The 23415-nt window shown below is 46.1% G+C and overlaps 1 protein-coding gene across 1 annotated transcript in view; it reads left to right on the top strand.

Moving 5' to 3' along the window:
* Positions 1–9549, top strand: part of TLR5 (toll like receptor 5) — a 50611-nt gene extending 41062 nt beyond the window's left edge. Inside the window, exon 4 of the mRNA XM_030937013.1 lies at positions 9458–9549. Within this exon, the coding sequence (XP_030792873.1) occupies positions 9458–9532 (75 nt within the window). The 3' untranslated portion in view covers positions 9533–9549. The remainder of the gene's footprint in view (positions 1–9457) is intronic.
* The last annotated feature ends 13866 nt before the right edge of the window (positions 9550–23415 follow it).

Here is a 23415-nt window from a genome sequence, read left to right as displayed (position 1 = left end):
AGACCTTGTCTTCTGTGTCCTGCCCTCACTGGCTATAGCAGATCACTTATGTTTTTGGGACCATTCATGAGTTTCCCACCTATACATCTGCCCATGCTTCTTCCTCCCCATGGAATTTCTTCTCCCCATCCTACCACCTGTCTGCCTGGTGAATTTCCTTGATTAGCACGACTGCCCATCCCTCACGACCCCAGTGACAGATTTTCTGTCACAGATACATGACATTGCATTGCGCCAGTGTGTTTGTGTATGTGTGTGAACAGCTTAGTTTGTGAGACACGGCAGTCAGGACCTTGTCTTGTTCATCTGTGTATCGCAGGCCCATTATGGTGCCTGGCCCACAGTATGTGCTTAATAAATGTCTTGTGGATCAATGAAGTATATTGGGAAGCCCAGCTTTCCTCATGTCAACACCTGCTGTTATTAGACTTTCCACAGGAGGCGCAGGGAGGATGAGGGCCTGAAGGAGCAAGATATCCATGGAGGTGCTGAGTGGTGAGCTGAAGAGGGCAGGAGACCACAGGCTATCAGACACCCCTGAACACCATTTCAAATGGCCAGGCGTGGCACAGGGCTCCTGGGTAGTCGGACAGTGGCAGCCTGGATAAGCAGCTGGGAGCGGGGCTAGAATGGAGAGCTGAAGGGGTGGGGAGGAAAACAGAACCCACATGAATTTGCAGTGAATAAGGTCTCCTGGAACCTTGTGCTAAGAAATACAGTAAAACAGGGCCAGGCACTGGTGGCTCATGCCTGTAATCCCAGCACTTTGGGAGGCCAAGGTGGGCCAATCACTTGAGATCAGGAGTTTGAGACCAGCCTGCCCAACATGGTGAAAACCCATCTCTACTAAAAATACAAAAATTAGCTGGGCATGGTGGTGCATGCCTGTAATCCCAGCTACTAGGGAGGCTGAGGCAGGAGAATTCCTCGAACCCAAGAGGTGGAGATTGCAGTGAGCCAAGATGGCACTATTGCACTCCTGGGTGACAGAGTGAGATCCTAACTCAAAAAAAAAGGAAAAGAAAAAGAAAGAAAGAAATACAGTAAAACCAAACAAAAGTATACTGTGCCAGTAACAGGCATAACTGCAAATCAGGAAGACTGGAAAGACCACTCTGCCTCGGTTCATGCTCTCCTGTCCCACCTGCTGTTCAGCCATGGTTTTCCCCCAGCTCTAGGGAGTGCGGAAGGCGCACCCAGGACACTGAAGTAATCTCCTGGTCGGAACAACTTGTAAGAAACTCCTAGGGAAAGGGGTTTCCTAGTCTGGCTAGGGGTTGGAGGTAGTGCTACAACAAGGACTTCCCTTGGTTTGGGTGACCATCGCTATGACTCTGTTTTCCAAACCAAACCTGGGACACGTAAAATGACAAGAGCAGGTGTATTTACAGGAAGAACAAGCTGAAACACAGATAACTCTCAACGTAGGAAAGAAGTCTATCCCACAGCCTTTTCTAATCTTCTTATTTAAAAACACAAATTATAGGTAATTTTGTAATGCCCAGACCCGCGATGACCTGAAAGCAACCACCAGAGTCCAGAGACAAAGCCAAGTGGCAGGGATCGCTTTATTTCGAGTTCGAACTCGGTTCCCTCCAGCTAGGTATCCGATCCTAGGAAGAGACCCCGAGCTCGGTGTTCAGCCATCTTTTACAGTCAGACACAAACAAGTTACAGCAAGTTACAGAGTCACTGGGGATTTTTACAGTTGTAGGTTTACAATTGGCTGACATTTAAAGTTGAACATTAGTCAGTTGTTCATTGGTTCCCGCCCTTTGACCAAACCACAAACGGCCGTTGCTCTGCTAGGGACTTTGCAGATAACTTTGTTGTTTTGCATTTCCTGACTTTTTCTGACCTCTGATATTCAGTATTTTTCCACTCCTCATTCTCCCCTCTCTCTAGTATCTTGAGAGCCAATCTTGGGTCTTATATGTCTGACTCAGAAGTCTCGGTGAGTACAGGTTGGTACTGGGCTCTCAGGACCATAAGCTGGACAGTGTTGAGTCTTTCTTTTATAAAGTTTGTTAATCTGTTTATTATACATGGTCCTATAGTGAGTAAGAGAAGTATACTTATGAATGGTCCTATGAGGGGCACTAGAAGGGAGTACATGGAGGAATTCCACCAGCTGTTGGCAGCAGAGGTGAATTGTTGTTTCTGCAATTCTAGGCTGAGTTTATGTAGTTGTTGAACTCGCGTTTCTACGAGTCCAGATTCATTTATGTAGAAACAACAATCTTCTCTGAGGAAAAGACAGGTCCCTCCTTTTTTGGCCATTAACAGGTCTAGTGCACAGCGGTTTTGTAAAGTAACTTGGGCAAGGGAAGCCAATTGTCTCTGTAATGAGGCAAGGGATTCGGCAGAAGCTTCCATAGCTATGGAGAATTGATGAGAGAGTTTTGCAGTGCTGATAAGGGAGTGACCTAAAGCTCCCCCGGCTAGTCCTGCAGCAACTAAGGACGTGGTGAGTGAGACTCCGGCTACTAGGGGGAGGAATATGGCTCGTTTTGGTCTAGGGAAAGGGGCGGAGTCCCACCTGGAAAATTCTGCAGGAGTGCGCAAGGTTAGTTGGGGGACTAGCGTGACAGGGAGACACAGTAGGGTTATAGTGGCCTGAGTGGAAAGGTTCTTATATAGGGTCCCATTGCACCAGAAGAAAGAACCAGGGGGGGCAAAGAGGGTTGAGTTGGGAGTGGAAGTTGTATTACAGAGGGTAGTGCTGGCATTTGAATAACAAAAGGAGACTTGTGTCTGTCCAGGGTTTAGGAACAAGGGGACGTCAGGGATCGGGGGTGGTACGTGGCTATTGTTAGGGTTTAGGCTGAGAGAAGCGTTAGACGGGCCTGAAAGTGGAACTGTGGTTAAGTGCAGTCGCCCTAGAGCCGCGCAGAAGAAGCATGCAGAGAGATTGCCTAGGCCAGTGGCGTTTGCGATTTCTAACCCTTCTCTTAATAGGGATAACCAGGAAAAGGGGCGGGTAGGAGTTAAAGTTGAAAGCTAGACATTTAATTCCCTTTCCTGGTTCTGTATAGCCACGTGTAGGGTGGTCTGGATCTGAACAAGGGAACGCCAGAGAAAGAGATGGCTACTAGGCCAGGTAGTTCCTGAAGTCAAGTACATAGCTCCTTTTGTTCTGTCTGAGCATAATTGGTCCAGTTCTCAGTCAGGAAGAAACGCCAAGCGAAAGGGGATGTTGCCGGGTTCACCTGCGTCTCCCCACAAGGGATCCATAAGAGTAGAAGAGTTATAAAGGAAGTAGGTGTCATAGTTACAGTTTAGGTTGCTGACGGCGTAGAACAAGTTTTAGAGGGTTTTCTTTGGTCCGGTCAGCTGTCCAGGTTGCTGCCTCTCCCGTCGAGGATGTAACAAGGTCTGAGAGCGGGTCTATAGGCTTGGCGTGGGTGTGATGAATACAGGCGGTGATGCCTTCCACTTTGAGGGCTGTAGGCATAGTCAGGATCACCTGGAATGGTCCTTTCCACCGGGGTTCTAGGGTTTCTTGTCGGTGGCGTTTGACGAGGACCCAGTCTCCCGGTTTGTATTGATGTGGAATGGGTGGAGGCCCAGCTTCATATAGTTCTTTTAGCTTGGGCCAGACTTCCTCATGAACTCTCTGTAGGGCTTGTAAGGAGAACAAAAGTTCAAGACCATTATCTGTGTCAGCTTTGAGGAGATTGTCTTTAAGGTTAGGGAGGATAGGGGGTGGTTTGCCATACATTATTTCATAAGGGGTAAGTCCTAGTTTATAAGGAGAGTTACGTGCCCGGAACAGAGTGTAGGGGAGGTGGACTACCCAGTTAGCACCAGTCTCCATGGTCAATTTAGTTAGGGTCTCTTTTAATGTTCTATTCATTCTTTCTACCTGACCTGAGCTTTGGGGTCAAAAAGCACAATGTAGTTTCCAGTTAGCCCCAAGGATGGAAGCCAGTCCCTGACTTACCTTTGCGGTGAAGGCCGGCCCATTATCTGACCCTATCATGACTGGAAAGCCGTACCTGGGCAGGATTTCTTCTAGAATCTTTTTGGCCACAATCTGTGCAGTTTCTTTTTTTGTCGGAAAAGCTTCTGCCCATCCTGAGAATGTATCTATAAAAACTAGCAAATATTTGTATCCATATTTTCCTGGCTTTATTTCAGTGAAGTCAATTTCCCAATATATACCAGGTCTATCTCCCCTTTGTCTTTTTCCCGTGGTCTGGGTCCTGTGACTGGCGTTATTGAGTTGACATACTACACAGTTTTTAACCGTGACGTCTATTTTTTTAGGGGCGTTTTTAATTTTTAGTCCAGTGTGTTGAATCAAATCTAACATCCGCCGCGGGCCCAGATGAGTGCTTCGATGGATTTGTGCTATTACTCGCTGCCCCAACCTGTCTGGGAGAATGGTATTGTTGTTAGAATCTTTCCACCACTGATTACTGACCTGTGTTCCGGGGAGTTTACTTATCCACTGGAGGTCTTCTTCTGAGTATTCTGGGTGAAAGGGCAACTCTCTGGGTCCGGGATCAGGCAGCTGGAGGGCCAGCAGCTGAGGAGTGGTTTTAGCCACGTCTTTTGCAATCTGGTCAGCCAGGTTGTTTCCTCAAGTGACTGGGTTAGTGGCCTTTTGATGTCCCGGACAGTGGACAATGGCCAGCTTTCTGGGTTCCCAAAGGGCAGTCAGAAGATTTAAGATTTCTTCTTTATTTTTAATGTCTTTTCCTTCAGCTGTCAGAAGCCCCCTCTCTCTGTATATAGCCCCATGTATGTGGGCAGTGGCAAATGCGTACCGGCTGTCAGTATACACTGTCAGTTTACGGTCTTTGCCTAGTTTTAGGGCTTGTGCCAAGGCTATTAACTCAGCCTTTTGAGCTGATGTTCCTGGAGGTAAAGGCTCAGCCCAAATTATTTCAGTCTCTGAGGTTACCGCCGCCCCCGCATACCTCTGTCCTTGGTGAACTGCTTCCATCAGTGAACCAGGTGAGGTCTGCATCTGGTAGCGGTTGGTCCTGGAGGTCTTCTCTGACTCCATGTACCTGGGCTAGTATTTCAGCACAGTTGTGGAGCGGCTTACTTAAGTCTGGGTCTGGCAGCAATGATGCTGGGTTTAGGGTTGTCGGGGGCTTACATGTTATTCTGAGGGGGTTTAGCAACAGCCCTTGGTAATGGGTAAGCCGAGCATTGCTGAGCCATCGGTCAGGGGGTTGTCGGAGGATGCCTTCAACAGCATGGGGGGTGGTGACTTGTAATTCTTGGCCCATAGCCAGTTTGTTAGTGTCTTTGACCATCAGGGCCGTTGCAGCCATCATCCGGAGCCAAGGAGGCCATCCTGCAGCTACCGGGTCCAGTCTCTTTGAGAGGTATGCAACCGGTCTGCGCCAGGGACCTAAATTTTGGGTTAATACTGCTTTCGCTATGCCCCGACTTTCGTCCACGTATAAGTGGAAAGGCTTAGAGACATCCGGAAGACCCAGCGCGGGGGCTGAGAGCAGAGCAGTTTTGATTTGCTGAAAAGCTTGCTCAGCCTCTTCAGTCCAATTGAAGGGCTGCTGCTCTTTGGTAGCCTGATAGAGGGGTTTTGCCAATTCAGCGAAGCCATGTATCCAGAGTCTGCAGAACCCTGCAGATCCCAGGAACTCTCTTACCTGTCAGTGTTGACTGCGGTCTGGGGATCTGTAGGACAGTTTCTTTCCGAGCGTTTGTTAGCCAGCGCTGTCACCCTCTAAGTAGATACCCCAAGTAGGTTACCTCTGACCTGCAGATCTGGGCCTTTTTAGCTGAGGCTCGATAACCTAGGTTTCCCAAGGTTTTTAGGAGGTCTTTTGTTCCTTGGATGCAGGCCTCTGGGGATTTTGCCGCTATTAAGAGATCATCAACATACTGCAAGAGAGTTATACTGGGGTGTTGGCGTCGGTACTCACCCAAGTCTTCGTGGAGGGCTTCATCAAACAGGGTTGGGGAGTTTTTGAATCCTTGTGGCAGTCTGGTCCACGTCAGTTGGCCACTTATGCCTCTCTCAGAGTCTGTCCACTCAAAGGCAAAAATTTCCCGGCTTTTAGGGGCTAAAGGCAGGCTAAAAAAAGCATCTTTTAGGTCTAGAACAGTATACCATTGATTTTCAGGACTCAAGGTACTCAGGAGGGTGTATGGATTTGGCACCGTCGGGTGTATGTCCATTACCCTTTTATTGACTTCTCTTAAGTCTTGTACCGGCCTATATTCTTTACTGTTGGGTTTTTGTATTGGTAGCAGCGGAGTGTTCCATGGTGAGTGGCAGGGGCGTAGGACTCCATGATCTAGGAGTCGGCAGATGTGTGGTATAATTCCCTCTTTGGCTTCCAGGGCCATTGGGTATTGGCGCATGCGAACAGGGTCCTTCCCGGGCTTAAGCTCAACAAAAATGGCGGGACAGTGCTTTGCTAGCCCTAGTCCTCCTGTTTCTGCCCAAGCCTCTGGGAAGCTCTGGAGCTAGGTGTCTATATTTTGGCTAGGAGGCGTTAACTCCTGGTGAAGCCGGTACTCATCCTCTAGAGTTACGGTAAGAACAGATAGTGGCCTGTTTTGGGAGTCAGTCACTTTGGGCCCTTCTGGTTGAAAATGCATTTGTGCCCCCATTTTTGTCAACAGATCTCTCCCCAACATAGGACAAGGGCTGTCAGGGATGACCAGGAAGCTATGGGACACTTTCCCGGTTCTCAAGTTTACTGCTCTCTGGGTTGTCCATGGATATTTCTTGTTTCCTGTGGCCCCTTGAACCCAGGGGGAGTTGGAAGATAACTTTCCATAGGGCTTGACTAAGACCGAATGTTGTGCCCCGGTATCGACCAGGAACTGGACCGGGGACCCCTCCACTTGTAAAGTTACCCTAGGTTCAGGGAGGGGATCCGAATCCCGTCCCCCCTAGTCTGTATCTTGAGTAACTAGTATCGGCATAGATTTGGGCTGCCATTGCCCTTGGCCTGGCTGGCGCTGTTTCTTTTTGTGGCAGTCTTTTATCCAGTGACCAATCTCTTTACAGTATGCACATTGGTCTTTACTCAGATTGCGCCTAGGGGCACGCGTGGACTGGGTGCTTCCTGGCGGTGGTTGTTCTTTTTGGATGACCGCCGCCAGGACTTTGGTCATTTTCTCAGTGGCCCTAATTTGTCTTTCCTCTGGAGCATCTCTGTTGTTGTAAACTCTCTGTGCTATGCGAAGGAGGTCCTCGACTTGTTTTCCCTCCAAATCTTCTAATTTTTGTAGCTTGTTTTTAATATCTGGGGCCTCCTGGTTGACAAAGGACATAACAACTGCTGCCTGATTTTCAGGTGCCTCTGGATCTATAGGTGTATACTGTCTAAAGGCTTCCATTAGTCTTTCTAGATAAACAGCGGGGCTTTCTGTCTTTCCCTGTAAAACAGAATATACCTTAGCCAAATTAGTGGGCTTGCGAGCTGCAGCCCGGAGACCCGCCATTAGAGTCTGGCGATAAACGAGTAGCTTTCCCCTACCTTCTGCTGTATTGTAGTCCCACACTGGCCTGGTCAAGGGAAATGCTGCATTAATGAGGTCGGGGTTTGCAGTCGGTTGACTGTCATCTCCAGGAACCAACTTTCTAGCCTCTAGCTGGATTCTTTCCCATTCCTCCGTTGTGAACAGAATGTGGAGGAGCTGTTGGCAGTCATCCCAGGTAGGCTGATGAGTGAACATGACACTATCTAGAAGGGCTGTTAGGTCCTTGGGGTTATCAGAGAACCGGGCATTCTGAGTCTTCCAGTTGTACAGGTCACTGGTAGAGAATGGCCAATACTGGAGTCTAGGGTTACCTGTGTCATCGGGGGGTCCTATTTCCCTTATGGGGAGCGCTACAGTGGAATCGGGAAGTCGCGGAGTTGCCTCACACTGGACACGCCTGCGCGTTCGCCCTGCCGGCCCTCCCGAGCCATGTTCACTTTCAGTTTCTCCTGGCGCCATGGCCGCTTCTCGGCCCTCATGGCTTCCTGGGAGTGCGGCTGGTTGGGCTTGGGCATGGGGTCCGGGAGGGGGAGGATAAGGCGGGGGTTCCAAGGATGCGAGGTCCTGGCTGTCAGGCAACACAGGGGGCAAGGGGGCAGTTGGAGTTTTTGGTCTTTTGGTGTTCCCAGTTGGTTGCGCGACTAGGGTTTTACAGGGTTCAGAGGTCAGCAGAAAGGGAGCTAGCCACGGGGGCGGATTTTCCACCAGATCTTGCCAGACTAAAATGTAGGAGATCTGATGTGGGTGTCCCGAATGACCTGGCAGGAAAACCCTTGATTTTACCTGGAGGATAATGGGGAGGCAAAAAGTTCCCTCGGCTGGCCAGCCTACACCGAAGGTGGGCCACTCAGAGCGCAGAGGGTTATTAATTTTCCCTTTTTAAGTTCTATACTGAGATCATGTCCCCTTGCTCTCACATCTTTAAAATTATTGACAAGGAGAGAAAGTGGAGTGGTCTGGGAGTTGCCCATTCCGAGGAAGTCCTGTTGATAGAAGATGGGTGGTAAGGGATATTAGTGCCTGGTACAGGACTGGCTCCGAAGCTCCTGTAAATCAAGGTAAATTAGTAAGGGGTGTGCAACAGATAACTTCCAACAACCAAGATATATTGATCGCTAGTGCATCTCAGGCTTAGGACCCGACCAGAAGCAGATGGGCCACAGAATACAGAGTCCCAGATGAGTACCGGAGGACGTCTCCCACCGGCCTCCACTGGCTGTCCTATAGCGCGTCTGCCAGGACTAGATCAGTCTCATGTACAGACCCCGCGGGATTATTCAGAGGCAGCCAGACAACATATAAACAGAGCCGGCTTACTCACTTTTGCAATGACCCATTGGCCTGGGGTCTGGTGGGCTTAGGGGGAATCCCGGACGAGCCCTCAAGATGTAATACCCAGACCCGCGATGACCCGAAAGCAACCACCAGAGTCCAGAGACAAAGCCAAGCGGCAGGGATTGCTTTATTTCAAGTTCGAACTCGGTTCCCTCCAGCTAGGTATCCAATCCTAGGGAGAGACCCCGAGCTCGGTGTTCAGCCGTCTTTTATAGTCAGACACAAACAAGTTACAGCAAGTTACAGAGTCACTGGGGATTTTTACAGTTGTAGGTTTACAATTGGCTGACACTTAAAGTTGAACATTAGTCAGCTGTTCCTTGGTTCCCGCCCTTTGACCAAACCACAAACGGCTGCTTGCCCTGCTAGGGGCTTTCCAGATAACCTTGTTATTTTAGCATTAAGGGGAGTTTCCTGACTTTTCTGACCTCTGATATTCAGTATTTTTTCACTCAATTGTCCTAATGAAACACATTTAAAAGGCATCTTTTGTGGTCTTTGTATAGAGTGTATGGGGGACCTGTTCACTTCTACATCCTAGCCACTGTTGGATTCAACATACCACTCTATTTCAAAACTTCCCTTTCCTGGCAAAGATCCAAAACTTACTAAAATTATTTTAATTTGTGTTCTTTTCCATGGTCAGACCCAGCAGTTGGAATTCTTTTTGAGGCCATTTTCCCAAGTATTTATCACGTCACAAGACTTGCTGCATGCCTGACAAAAGGAAGGCCCAACGGAGGGAGCCACGTTGGGAAGTGGGCCCTGGGGAGTCTGCTGAGATGCTGGTTGCTATGTGACTGCCCTGTCTTCCACGGGGCAGTGATTCAAAGCCATGCCTCAGGAAATAGATAAATTCCACATAGCATGGACCTCTGGGGTCACTCCAAAATAGTGAGAAACTACCACAGTTCGATCTCAGAACAGCTAGAGCTTTCTGTAGTTGAAACTGTGACTATTCTGGAAAGATCTAGAATATTGACTAGGGCTGCTGAAAACTTCAAAGAGAATCCCACTCATGCCAAATACAATTGACTCTGAAAATCCCTTGCCAACTACATGCACTTGCAGTGAAGAATGTTTTAGAGAGTCTTGATATTATGTAGAGCAAATGTGGTTTGAAGTTTTAAATCATGAAAGAACCACATTAAGAAGACAAGAGACTGTGGAGTAAAAGTTTAAGACAGTTAAATGCTCATGTACCACAATATAAAATTGATTTTAAAAAGTCTACAATATTAAATCGAGAAATAGCATTCCAAATATATGTATTTCGAAGTATGAAAATGCCAGAAGAAAGAACCAGACAAATCAATGATGATTGCCTGAGGAAGTTCTGCCCAATTATTCCATTAGGAGCATCTAGAAAAGCTGGAGAAACTATTTTTTAGAATCTATTTAAAGACACTGGAAAGATACAAGGTAGTAAATGGGGCCAAGAGGCAAGAGAAGAATGAAATCAAGAAAGATGACTACGTTGCAATTAAGACCATCTATTCACCAAAGAAAGACTCTCAGTGAATGAAGAGGGAAACTTCAGCATGGAGGGAGATATATGTAATACACGTATCCAAAAAGGACTCAGGACAAAATCTAAAAGAACTTCTGCAAATCAATAAGAAAAAGACCACAGAAAAGAAAAATGGACATGACACTTAAGAATTTCACAAAAGGATATCCAATGTCCAATAAGGAAATGAAAAGATATTCAGCCTCCTTTAGTCATCAGAGATGTACAAATTGAAACCACATCGCAATCCCACTACCCACCCACCAGAATGGCTAACATTAAGAAGACTGACAGTACCAAGTATTGGCAAGGCTGTGAAGCAATTGAAACTTCCCTGCGTGATTGGTGAGAATGTAAATTGGCACACTATAAAGCAGGGTTCCCCAACCCCCAGGGCCACAGACCCGTACTGGTCTGTAGCCTGATAGGAAGCGGGTCATATAGCTGGAGGCGAGCAGCAGGGAAGCGAGTGAAACTTCGTCTGTGTTTGCAGCCACTCTTCATCGCTTGCATTACTGCCTGAGTTCCACCTCCTGTCAGATCAGCCGCGGCATTAGATTCTCATAGGAGCTCGAAATTCATGTACAAGGGATCTAGGTTGTTTGACCCTTATGAGAATCTAATGCCTGACGGTCGTCATTGTCTTCCATCACCCCCAGATGGGACCATCTAGTTGCAGGAGAACAAGCTCAGGGCTCCCACTGATTCTACATTGTGGTGAGCTGTATAATTATTTCATTCTATATTACAATGTAATAATAATAGAAATATAGTGCACAATAAATGTAATGGGTTTGAATCATTCTGAAACCAACCCACCCTTATCCCCCACCAGTCGGTGGAAAAATTGTTTTCTCTGAAACTGGTCCCTGGTGCCAAAAAGGTTGACGACTGCTACTTTTATTTTTTATTTTGTTATTTTTTTTTTTTTTTTTTTGGAGAGGAAGTCTCACTCTGTCACACAGGCTGGAGTGCAGTGGCACAATCTCAGCTCACTGTAACATCCACCTCCCAGGTTTAAGCAATTCTCCTGCCTCAGCCTCCCAAGTAGCTGGGATTACAGGTGCGTGCCACCACACTCAGCTAATTTTTTTGTCTTTTTAGTAGAGATGGGGTTTTGCCATGTTGGCCAGACTGGTCTTGAACTCCTGACCTCAAGCCATCTGCCTGCCTGGGCTCCCAAAGTGCTGGGATTACAGGCGTGATCTGTGCCCAGTCGGAGACTGTTACTTTAAAGAACAGTTAGTCATCTACTAAAGTTGAACCGCACATGCCCTGTGATGCTGAAATTCTACTCATAAGTATATACACACTAGAAATCCATGCACTTATGCACTAAAACACATGTACGAAGATGTTGGTAGTAGCATTATTTGTAGTAGCCAACATTGGAAACAGTCCACATGTCCATCAACCACAAAATGGATCAATAAATTCTGGTAATTGAAAGCCTTACAGAAATGACAATTAGCCAATTATAGCTACATGTAACAACATAAGTGAATCTTGAAAAAAATGTTAAGTCAAAGAAGCAAGGCATAATGATGAGACACCAAGTGGTTGCAATTTGAGAAATTTTAACAAGGCAGAACTCATCTGTAGTGATAATGAGGACAGTAGTCACCTCTGGGGAGGAGCGGGTAGCGCTGGAGGGGACTTCCAGGATGCTAGATATGTTTTATGGCCTGACCTGGGTGACAGCAAGACTTTTGATAATACATCTTATCCGCACTGATGAATTTGTTTGCTTTTCTGTGAGATACTAGTTTTCCGTTTAAAAAACAATTTTTTCCTTTTTTTTTTTTTTTTTTTTTTTTTTTTGAGATGGAGTCTCACTCTGTCACCCAGGCTGGAGTGCAGTGTCACAATCTTGGCTCACTGCAACCTCTGCCTCCTGGGTTGGAGCAATTCCCCTGCCTCAGCCTCCCAAGTAGCTAGGATTACAGATGTGTGCCACCAGGCCCAGATAATTTTTGTATTTTTAGTAGAGACAGGGTTTCACCATGTTGGCCAAGCTCGTCTTGAACTCCTGACCTCAGGTGATCCACCCACCTCAGCCTCGCAGAGTGCTGGGATATGAATTAGGCAGATTTGTTGGTTGAAGGAATAGAAACATGTAGCAGACTAATTCATGTAGAGCTTCTGGGACATTTTTCCCAAGATACCTTATTTTTGTCAGGGATGGCCTCTGATCTAAATGTGTTTCCATGCTCTGCTCCCACCAAAGGAAAAACATACGTGATTATCCTGGAGAGCTTAGGGAGATTGGAGGAGTCAGGGAACTGCAAGCTTTTATTATGAGTATTTGATATTATTTAAAGTTTAACTCTGTGCATGCATTTCATTAATAATACTTAAAACAGACAAAAAAAAATATGTACTTACATAAAATTGAGACAGTAACTCCTGCCCTTGGCAGAAGACGGAGAATCTAGAAATAATTAGCCAAAATTCTAAAATTAAGCCACCAATAAAAAAAACTATTTCAACAGGTGAATATATATACAAATGATACACACACACATATATGTTTTACGTATAATGTTTTGCCCAATTTTATTTTTCTTAAGATTAAAGGCACTTTTAATCTCTTTTACTTAGCAATTAAATATTTGATTTCTTCATGGCCACAATAACTTCCATTTAGATAGACCTTTTAAGAAATTAAACATTTTTATTTCACAAAAAATTCCATGGAAAGAACTCACTAAGGCTTCCATGGTCCTCTTAGACACCACAGTCCAGGAGAGTCTGACAAGGTGGCTTTATTCCTGAAACTCAGGGATCTGATCCAACAAACTGGAAATTGTGTTTCTTTTCCCAGCTTAGGCTATTCACCTCCTCAGGCCCCTGTTTTCCTGTCTCCTCCCCAAGAAGGTTGCGATAAAAATCAATGACATCATGTCTCATCGGGCCTCAGCCACCCTTCAGGAAGCAGGTGCTTTGGCAGAGTGGAGACTGGGGCATTTTTCTGCTGCACTGGCCTGTGTCTGGTGTTAGCCCTAGCCCTAGGGGCCTAACACTTGAGGTCACCTTCATGGTTTTTTCTTGGCCATTAATGAGCTCCCAGGGCTTTCCCCAGCTGCAGCTGTGTTATAGTGCCAGGATCTTCCAAGCCTGCAGGTTGTGCCAAGCCTGGAAGGATTTGCAAAAGTAAGTCACCAGTGGTTTCCATGCACTGGTCCCTGTGAAAACAAAAGAAGCTTTTTGGAGTGGGAACTGGGGATCACCACTGGTTATTTAAGGAAGACACTCAGGCTTAGGTGTGAAACAAAGGAGAAGCTGGTGTGGGGAGTTCCTGGCTGGCAAGGGACAACCCCAACGTGAGCCTCGGGTGAGGAGTTCCCCAGCTGGCTTCTTCTGGGCTTGGAATGAGAATGCGGAGTTGCAGTCTTAGCTGTGTGTTGTTTCACCCCTTGGAGCTTCAGGGTTTGGTTTGTTGTTGTTGTTTCCCCCAGGATTAAAAGGTATATGGAACTAATTAGCACAGTTCCTAGCACAAAATAAATGCACATTACCACCTGGTAGTGCAGAGACAGAAACTATGTTGTGGAAAAGTTGACCATCTAGGTTTCTCTGGGTTCCACAGGTCTGCTTCTAGTTCCACTGGTCTGGACACAATTCCTTTTCCCTGGGGTGAATCTAATCTCTTTGGAGGTCAAGGCAATACCTCTGGAAATCTGAGAAGAAAATCAGTAAACTGGGTTTTTCTTAAACATACAATACAATGGATACATTCCAAATGTATATTTCAATGTCTACACCCATGTAACCATTACCTCCATCAGCATATAGAATGTTTCCTTTGCTCCAGAAAGTTCTCTCTTTCCCTTTCCTGCCAATCCTTACCCCTGCCCCAACTCAGACAACCACTGTTGTAATCTATCAACATAGACTGATTTTGGCTGCTCTAGAACTTCATTGATTGATTCATTCGATCAGCCTTTGCATCTGTCTTCCTTTATGTAACATAATTTTTTGAGATGCTTCCAGGATAGTATAATATCAGTGAGTTTCCTTTTTATTGCAGTGTGGCTATGTTACAATTTATTTATCCAGTCTCCTATTGAGGGACACCTGGGTTGTTTCCAGTTTTTAGCTATTAGAAATAAAGCTACTATGTCCATTCATTTACAAATCTTTTTGTGGACATGTTTTCCTTTCTCTTGGATAAACATGTAGGAGTGAAATTGCCAGGTCATAAGGTAGGTGTATGGTCTCCTGTTGTATTAGTCTGTTTTCATGCTGTTGATAAAGGCATACCCAAGACCGGGCAATTTACAAAAGAAAGAGGTTTATAGGCTGAGCACAGTGGTTCCAACCTGTAATCCAGCACTTTGGGAGGCTGAGGCATGTGGATCACCTGAGGTCAGGAGTTTGAGACCAGCCTGGCCAACATGGCGAAACCTGGTCTCTACTAAAAATACAAAAATTAGCCAGGCATGGTGGCATGTGCCTATAATCCCATCTACTAGGGGGGCTGAGGCAGGAGGACCACTTGAACCCAGGAGGCAGAGGTTGCAGTGAGCCAAGATTGTGTCACTGCACTCCAGCCTGGGCAACAGAGCAAGACTTCATCTCAAAAAAAAAAAAAAAAAAAAAAAGAGGTTTGTTGGACTTACAGTTCCATGTGGCTGGAGAAGCCTCACAATCATGGTGGAAGGTGAAAGGCACGTCTCACATGGCAGCAGACAAGAGAAGAGAGCTTGTACAGGGAAACTCCCCCTTACTACACCATCAGATCTCATGAGACTCATTTGCTATCATGAGAACAGCACAGGAAAGATGTGCCCCTATGATTCAATTACCTTTCACTAGGTCCCTCCCAAAACATATGGGAATTCAAGGTGAGATTTGGGTGGGGACACAGCCAAACCATATCATTCTGCCCCTGGCCCCTCCCCAATTTCATGTCCTCACATTTCAAAGATAATCATGCCTTCCCAACAGTCCCCCAAAGTCTTAACTCATTTTAGCATTAACTCAAAAGTCCACAGTCCAATGTCTCATCTGAGACCAGGCAAGTCCCTTCTGCCTATGAGCCTGTAAAATCAAAAGCAAGTTAGTTACTTCCTAGATACAATGGGGGTACAGGCCTTGGGTAAATACAGCCATTCCAAATGGGAGAAATTGGCCAAAATGAAGGGGTTACAGGACCCATACAAGTCTGAAATCCAGCAGGGCAGTCAAATCTTAAAGCTCCCAAATTATGTCTTTTGATTCCATGTCTCACATCCAGATCACGCTGATGCAATAGGTAGGTTCCCATGGTCTTGGACAGCTCCACCCCTGTGGCTTTGCAGTGTACAGCCTCTCTCCCAGCTGCTTTCATGGGCTGGCATTGAGTGTCTGCAGCTTTTCCAGACACGCAGTACAAGCTGTCAGTGGATCTACCATTCTGGGGTCTGGAGGACAGTGGCCCTCTTCTCACAGCTTCACTAGGTAGTACCTCAGTAGGGACTCTCTGTGGGGACTCTGACCCCACATTTCCCTTCTGCACTGCCCTAGCAGAGGTTCCCCCTGAGAGCCCCACCCCTGCAGCAAACTTCTGCCTGGACATCCAGGTGTTTCCACACATCCTCTGAAATCTAGGCAGAAGTTCCCAAAACCTCAATTCTTGACTTCAGTGCACTCGCAGGCTCAACACCATGTGGAAGCTGCCAAGGCTTGAGGCTTGCACCTTCTGAAACCACAGCCTGAGCTCTACGTTGTCCCCTGTCAGCCACAGCTGGAGCAGCTGGGACCTAGTCCCTAGGCTGCACACAGCATGGGGAACCTGGGCCTGGCCCATGAAACCACTTTTTCCTTCTAGGCCTCTAAGTCTGTGATGGGAGGGGCTGCTGTGAAGCCCTCTGATATGTCCTGGAGGCATTTTTCCCATTGTCTTGGGGATTAACATTTGGCTTCTCATTACTTATGCAAATTTCTGCAGCCAGCTTGAATTTCTCCTCAGAAAATGGGACTTTCTTTTCTATCTCATTATCAAGCTGCAAATTTTCTGAACTTCTATGCTCTGCTTCCCTTATAAAACTGAATGCCTTTAGCAGCACCCAAATCACCTCTTGAATGCTTTGCTGGTTAGAAATTTCTTCTGCCAGATACCCTAAATCATCTTTCTCAAGTTCAAAGTTCCACATATCTCTAGGGAAGGGACAAAATGCCACCAGTCTCTTTGCTAAAATATAAAAAGAGTCACCTTTGCTCCAGTTCCCAACAAGTTTCTTATTTCCATCTGGGACCACTTCAGCCTGGACTTAATTGTCCATATCGCTATTAGCATTTTGGGCAAAGCCATTCAACAAGTCTCTAGGAAGTTCCAAACTTTTGTACATTTTCCTGTCTTCTTCTGAGCCCTCCAAACTCTTCCAATGCCTGTCCGTTACCCAGTTCCAAAGTTGCTTCCACATTTTTGGGTATCTGTTCAGTAGCACCCCAGTCTACTGATGTTAATTTACTGTATTAGTCCATTTTCACACTGCTGATAAAGACATACCCAGACTGGGCAATTTACAAAAGAAAGGTTTTTTGGACTCACAGTTCCACATGGCTGGGGAGGCCTCACAATCATGGCAGAAGGTGAAAGCCACATCTTAGATGGTGGTAGACAAGAGAAAAGAGCTTTTCAGGGAAACTCCCCCTTATAATACCATCAGATCTCATGAGACTCATTTGCTATTGCGAGAACAGCATGGGAAAGACCTACCCCCATGATTCAATTACCTTTCACTGGGTGCCTGCCACAACACATGGGAATTCAAGATGAGATCTAGATGGGGACACAGCCAAACCATATCACCTGTGAAAGAAACCGCCAAGCTGTTTTCTAAAATAATGGTAACATTTTATACTTCTCCCAGCTATGTATGGGGTTCCAGTTGCTCCATATCCTTGTTAATACTTGATATGGTCAGTCTTTTGCATTTTAGCCATCCTATTGGGTGTGAAGTAGTAGCTCATAGTATTTTCATTTGCATTTCCCTAATGACTAACATGCTGAGAACCTCTTCACATGCTTATTAGCCATTCATGTATCTTCTTCTATGGAGTGCCTGGTCAAGATTTGTGCTCATTTTAACTGAGTTGCTTGTCTTTTAGTATTTATTTGTAGGCATGTTTTATGTATTCAGATACAAGTCTTTATCAGATATATGTATCACTCTTATTTTCTCACACTCTGTGGTTTGCCTTTTCATTTTGTTAACAATCAGTAAAGCTTTTAAATTTTGATGAAGTCCAATTTATCTATTTATTTTATGGTTTGTGTTCTTGTATCCTGCCTAGGGAACATTTGCCTACACCAAGATCATAAAGATGTTTTCTTCTAGAGGATTTCTAGTTTTAGCTCTTTATGTTTAAATTGAGGGAAGCTAAATGTATGGCCTTAAGGAGCTGTTCCAGCCTTGGACTATACACCAGCAGAAAGGAACTCACAGCACTGAAAATATTGTTCTCCGCCCTCTCTCATCCCTCTTCTTCCTTAATGGGAAGAAAGAGTAAGAAGCTGTTCCCTCCAGCTGAAAGCAAAGGAGTACCCTAGCTCTCTGTGATAGCTGACGGCAGCATCTTTGTTAAGCAAATGGATTGTCTCTGCCAAGAAGGAAGAAAAAAAGAAGCATTAATTGGGCACCTTCTACTTCCAGGCTCCATGCTAGAGAATTTACCTAAATCATCTCATTGAATTCATGTAACTAGATAATGTAAAGAGTGGTCACCTCCCCATTTCACAGATCAGGAAACTGAGACTCTGACTTGAAAGATGAAGCAACTTGCCTAGCTAGTGATTCCAATCTGAGTTTTGCTGATTCTTTGCTTAACCTTCCTCCACCCCTGAAATGCCCCTTTTCTTCTCCTCAAGGTGGCTCTCCCGGAGAGGTTGCTCTGTTTGCTGGAATTTACCTTGTTCTCTCCTCATTGCTGAAGCACTGTCACTGCGTCCTAACAAAACACCACAGGATCCATAAGATATTGCCTCTCATTGGAGGTTTGCTCCTTCTCCCTATCTCAGACAGGATTCAATCAAGAAAACAGAAGCCACTGTATGTACTCCAGGTGTTCAAAGTTTTAATTTAGAGAAGTAAAGGTATACTGAAATATTGCAAGACCTGGGGGAGTGGAGGTCAAGAAAGTTGACACTAAAGACCTCATCCCAAAACGCTCAAAGAGATGTACACGTCCCATGCTTGTTGGCAGCAGCAAGCATGTTTGTTCCCAAATCTCAACTCCTTACAGATCTGGCTGTAACTACCCCTGAAGAACAAAGACCTTTCCCCTGCCTCTGTCCTAATCTCAAGTGTGCTTCTCTTTTGCAAACTCTAACCAGGAACCAGACAGGGACAGAGTTCAGGGAAGTGTTCCTGGCTTTGCCTCTCTCTGCAGAAGGGACTTTGGCTCTGAGGGAGGGCCAGGGGTTGGTGGTAACGCCAAGTTTACCTTGAACAATCCAGCACTCTCTCTGAGGATGGCTCCAGCCCCACGAGGGAAGTCAGCACCCTGTGAATAGCATTTTCAGCCTCTTCCAGGAAGCTGGGGCTTGGAGTGGGAGTGTCCCCCCAGGAGAGTGGCAGGGGCAGGATGATTCAGGGTCAGCCCAAACCTTAGAGACATTCCCCAAGGTGGCCAAGGCAACCATGAGCAAGAGCCAACGCCTTAGCCAAAAAGACAATGGAGAGCAGCTCATCTGAAGGGCAAAGCAAAGGCCGACGTGAGAGAAGTAAGCGCTGTGACATGGAGACCAGATCAGGACAGGATGGATGTCTCCGGAACCAGGCTCTTAAGGAGAGAATACTCAGCACTTCTGAGAACACGACAGCTCGAGGACCCGTGCTGGCCTGGGCCCGCTCCCACAGCCCCTGATGGGAGCCTGTGTGCTCTGCAGAGAGCTGTACCCTGTGATTAGGGAGTCTGCGACCTGGGAGGGAATACACTCAATCTCATACGGGCGGTGGAAACCTGTGCTCCCCGCACAGCCAGGGAAGATCGTGAGCTGCTTTGTGAGTGTGAGACATGAGGGGACTTATAGGTACAACAGCCAGTTGACTCAAGCAAAACTATTGCAGGAAAGAAAAGGCTTTGTGAATTATGAAGTGCTGTGGGCTGAGTTGTGGACACCCAATATTTATTTGTTGAAGTCCTACCCCTAGTGTCTCAGAATTTTCCTTTATTTGGAGATAGGGTCTGATAGAGTTTAGCTATTTGTCCCCCCAAATCTCATGTTGAAATGTAGTCCCCAGTGTGGAAGGTGGGGCCTGGTGGGAGGTGACTGGCTCGTGGAGGAGAATTTCTCATGACTGGTTCAGCCCCATCCTCGTGGTGCTGTCCTCATGACAGTGAGTGAGTTCTCGTGAGATCAGGTGGGCTGAAAGTGTGTGGCCCCTCCTTCTCCCTCTTGCTCCTGCTTTGACCATGAAACCTGCCTGCTCCGCTTGCCTTCTGCCCTGAGTAAAACCTCCCTGAGGCCTCCCCAGAAGCTGAGTAGATGCCATAGCCATGCTTCCTGTACAGCCCAGAGAACCATGAGCCAATTAAACCTCTTTCCTTGATAAGTTACCCACCCTCAGGTATTTCTTTATAGCAGTGCAAGAACAGACTAACACAGGATCACTACAGGTGGAATCAGGTAAGACAAGGTTCTACTATAGTAGGAAGGGGTTAATCCAATATGACTGGTGTCCTTAAAAAATGGGAAATTCGGCCGGGCGCGGTGGCTCAAGCCTGTAATCCCAGCACTTTGGGAGGCCGAGACGGGTGGATCACGAGGTCAGGAGATCGAGACCATCCTGGCTAACCTGGTGAAACCCCGTCTCTACTAAAAAATATAAAAAACTAGCCAGGCGAGGTGGCGGGCGCCTGTAGTCCCAGCTACTCGGGAGGCTGAGGCAGGAGAATGGCGTAAACCCGGGAGGCGGAGCTTGCAGTGAGCTGAGATCCGGCCACTGCACTCCAGCCTGGGCAACAGAGCGAGACTCCGTCTCAAAAACAAAAACAAACAAACAAAAAAAAAACAAAAAAAAAAAAAAAAGGGAAATTCATCAAGGGCAGATTGGATAAAGGAAATGTGGTACGTAAACACTATGGAATACTTCACAGCTATAAAAAAGGAGAAGATTATGTCCTTTGCAGAAACATGAATGGAGGTAGAGGCCATCATCCTTAGCAAACTAATGCAGGAACAGAAAACCAAATGCCACATGTTCTCACTTATAAGTGGAAGGTAAATTATGAGAACACATGGACACATAGAGGGGAACAGCACACACTGGAGCCTACTTGAGGGTAGAAGGTGGGAGGAAGGAGAGGATCAGAAAAAGCCTAGTACCTATTGGGTACTAGGCTTAGTACCTGGGTGATGAAATAATCTGCACAACAAACCCCAGTGTCAAGAGTTTACCTATATAACAAAACTGCCCTTGTACCCCTGAACCTAAAGTTTTTTAAAAAAAGAAAAGAAAAGGGGCTGGGCATGGTGGCTCACACCTGTATAATCCCAGCACTTTAGGACACCCACACGGGTGGATTGCTAAGCTCAGGAGTTCAAGACCAGCCTAGGCAACATGGCGAAACCCCATCTCTACAAAAAATACAAAAATTAGCCAGGCATGGTGGCATGTACCTGAAGTCCCAACTACTTGGGGGGCTGAGGCCAGAGAATCTCTTGAACCCAGGAGGTGGAGATTGCAGTGAGTCATGTTTGTGCCACTGCACTCTAGCCTAGTTGACAGAGCAAGACTTTGTCTCTAAACAAAACAAGAAAGAAAAGAAAAGAAAAAGAAGAAAAGACAAGAAAGAAAAGAAAAGGATATAATCAGCCAAATTCAAAATGTGTGAAATGCTACAAGGTAAATGAACTAATTTTTTCCAACAAATAAATGACAAGAAAAAAAGAGAGAAGAGGAAACTACTATAGATTTTAAGAAATTTAAGACATAGCAACCAAACACAATGTGTACATAGACCTTGTTGAGATCTTGACTTGAATAAATTGACTGTAAATAAGGCTTTTGGGGAAATGTGAACACTGAGTAGCTATCTGGTAATACTGGGTTTTTTGGTTTTGGTTTTGTTTTTTGAGACAGAGTTTCACTCTGTCGCTCAGGCTGGAGTGCAGTAGTGTGATGTTGGCTCACTGCAACCTCTGCCTCGCAGGTTCAAGTGATTCTCCTGCCTCAGCCTCCTGCGTAGCTGGGATTATAGGTGCACACCACCACACCTGGCTAATTTTTGTAGTAGAGACGAGGTCTCGCTATATTGGCCAGGCTGGTCGCAAATTCCTGACCTCAAGTGATCTACCTGCCTCAGCCTCCCAAAGTGCTGGGATTACAGATGTCAGCCACCATGACTGGCCAGGTAATACTGTTTTGTTCAGTTAATAGTGAGATAATTGTACCAAGATTATGTATTTAAGAGTTATTGACTGGGTGCGGTGGCTCATGTCTGTAATCCCAGCACGTCAGGAGGCCAAGGCAGGTGGATCACTTGAGATCAGGAGTTCAAGACCAGCCTGGCCAATATGGCAAAACCCTGTCTCTACTAAACACACACAAAATTAGCTGGGCATGGTGGCATGTGCCTGTTATCCCAGTTACTCAGGAGATTGAGGCATGAGAATCGCTTGAACCCAGGAGGTGGAGGTTGCAGTGAGCCAAGATATCACCACTGCACTCTAGCCTGGGTGACAGAGTGAGACTCTGTGTCCAAAAAAAAAAAAAAAAAAAAAAAAGTTATCATTTAGAAGACATGTGACTGACATTTATGTAAATAAAATAATGATAATTAGAATTTGCTTTAAAATATTTCTGTAGAGATAGGTGCAGGGAGGAGGAACAAATGAGGTAAGATTGGCTATACACTGGTCGTTGTCGATGCTACGTAATGGGTACATGGGGGCTCATTATACTATTCTTTTTTTTGTATATGTCCAAAATTTTCTGCTATTAAAAGTTTTTTTAAATTTTAAAAGAAAAAATAAGTAAAAATGGGAAATTTAGAGGTAGACACTCACGCAGGAGAAGTACCAGATGAAGATGAAGGCAGCAATCATAGTGATGCTTCTACAAGCCAAGGATCACCAGAAAACCACCAGAAGCCAAGGGAGAGGACAGGAACAGACCCTCCCCACAGCCCTCAGAAGGAACCAAACCTGCTTACACCTTGATCTTGGACTTTCAGCTTCCAGGACTGTGAAACAAGACATTTCTTTGGTTCAAGCCACTCCATTTGTGCACATAGTTATGGCTGCCATGGAAAACCATCCACAGTGGGTCGGTTCCTATGGAGGTGGGGTGAGTGACGAGATGTTCCTGACTGTGCTGACAACGGAGAACAAGAGAGTTTAGATGTGGATGGGAAAATAACTAGAAACTTCCCTTGATCTCTCAGCATCCTATTCCATCACTGTCACTTCGACGTCTCTCTTTCTTGAATATGGAAGCAGCCCTGGGCCCAGCTGTTGCAGGTGGCCAGGAAGGAGCCTGGGAGGATGATGGGGTTCCTGAGCTGATGGAACTGGGCTGTGAGTAGGCAGAACCCTGTTCCACCATACACACCCCAGTGGAGGTCAGTACCCCAAATCTGACACCAGAATGTAGCGTGTCCATGGAGTCTGTTTGCTGACACCTGTCCCACCCTCCCCTGGCCTGTAACTTTGAGAGAGACAGCAGAAGACACAATTCCTACCTATGTTGCTGCCATCCTTTATTCAACCCATTATCAGAAGTGATGACACATTGCAAAATGCTCAGGCCAGCCAGTTGAATTTCTGCAACAGGGCAAGGCAGTTAAATCCTGTCCTTCCTAGAGTCTCATTGACCAGGCTTTGAATCCCAATTCTACCATGGATTAGATTTGCAACTTTGGGCAAATTGATGAACTCTTCTGAGCTTTGGACTAATAATAGGATTTTGTGAGTAATACCTGAGATAATGCGTGCACAACACCTTGCATGTTGTTTAGCACCTACTAGAAGTGCAACTAACCCTAGCTGTTATTGCTAGTTTTTCTCTTGCTCCATCTCCATTCCTGAGATATGCATAGCTACTCTGTGTTTGGTGTTGGGAAGAGCTGTAGAGAGTTGTATCCTCTTCCTAAGGATGGTAACT

Source organism: Rhinopithecus roxellana, chromosome 8 (genome assembly GCF_007565055.1).
Source record: "Rhinopithecus roxellana isolate Shanxi Qingling chromosome 8, ASM756505v1, whole genome shotgun sequence".
Taxonomy (NCBI): Eukaryota; Metazoa; Chordata; class Mammalia; order Primates; family Cercopithecidae; genus Rhinopithecus; species Rhinopithecus roxellana.
This window is presented reverse-complemented; position numbering and strand designations above follow the sequence as displayed.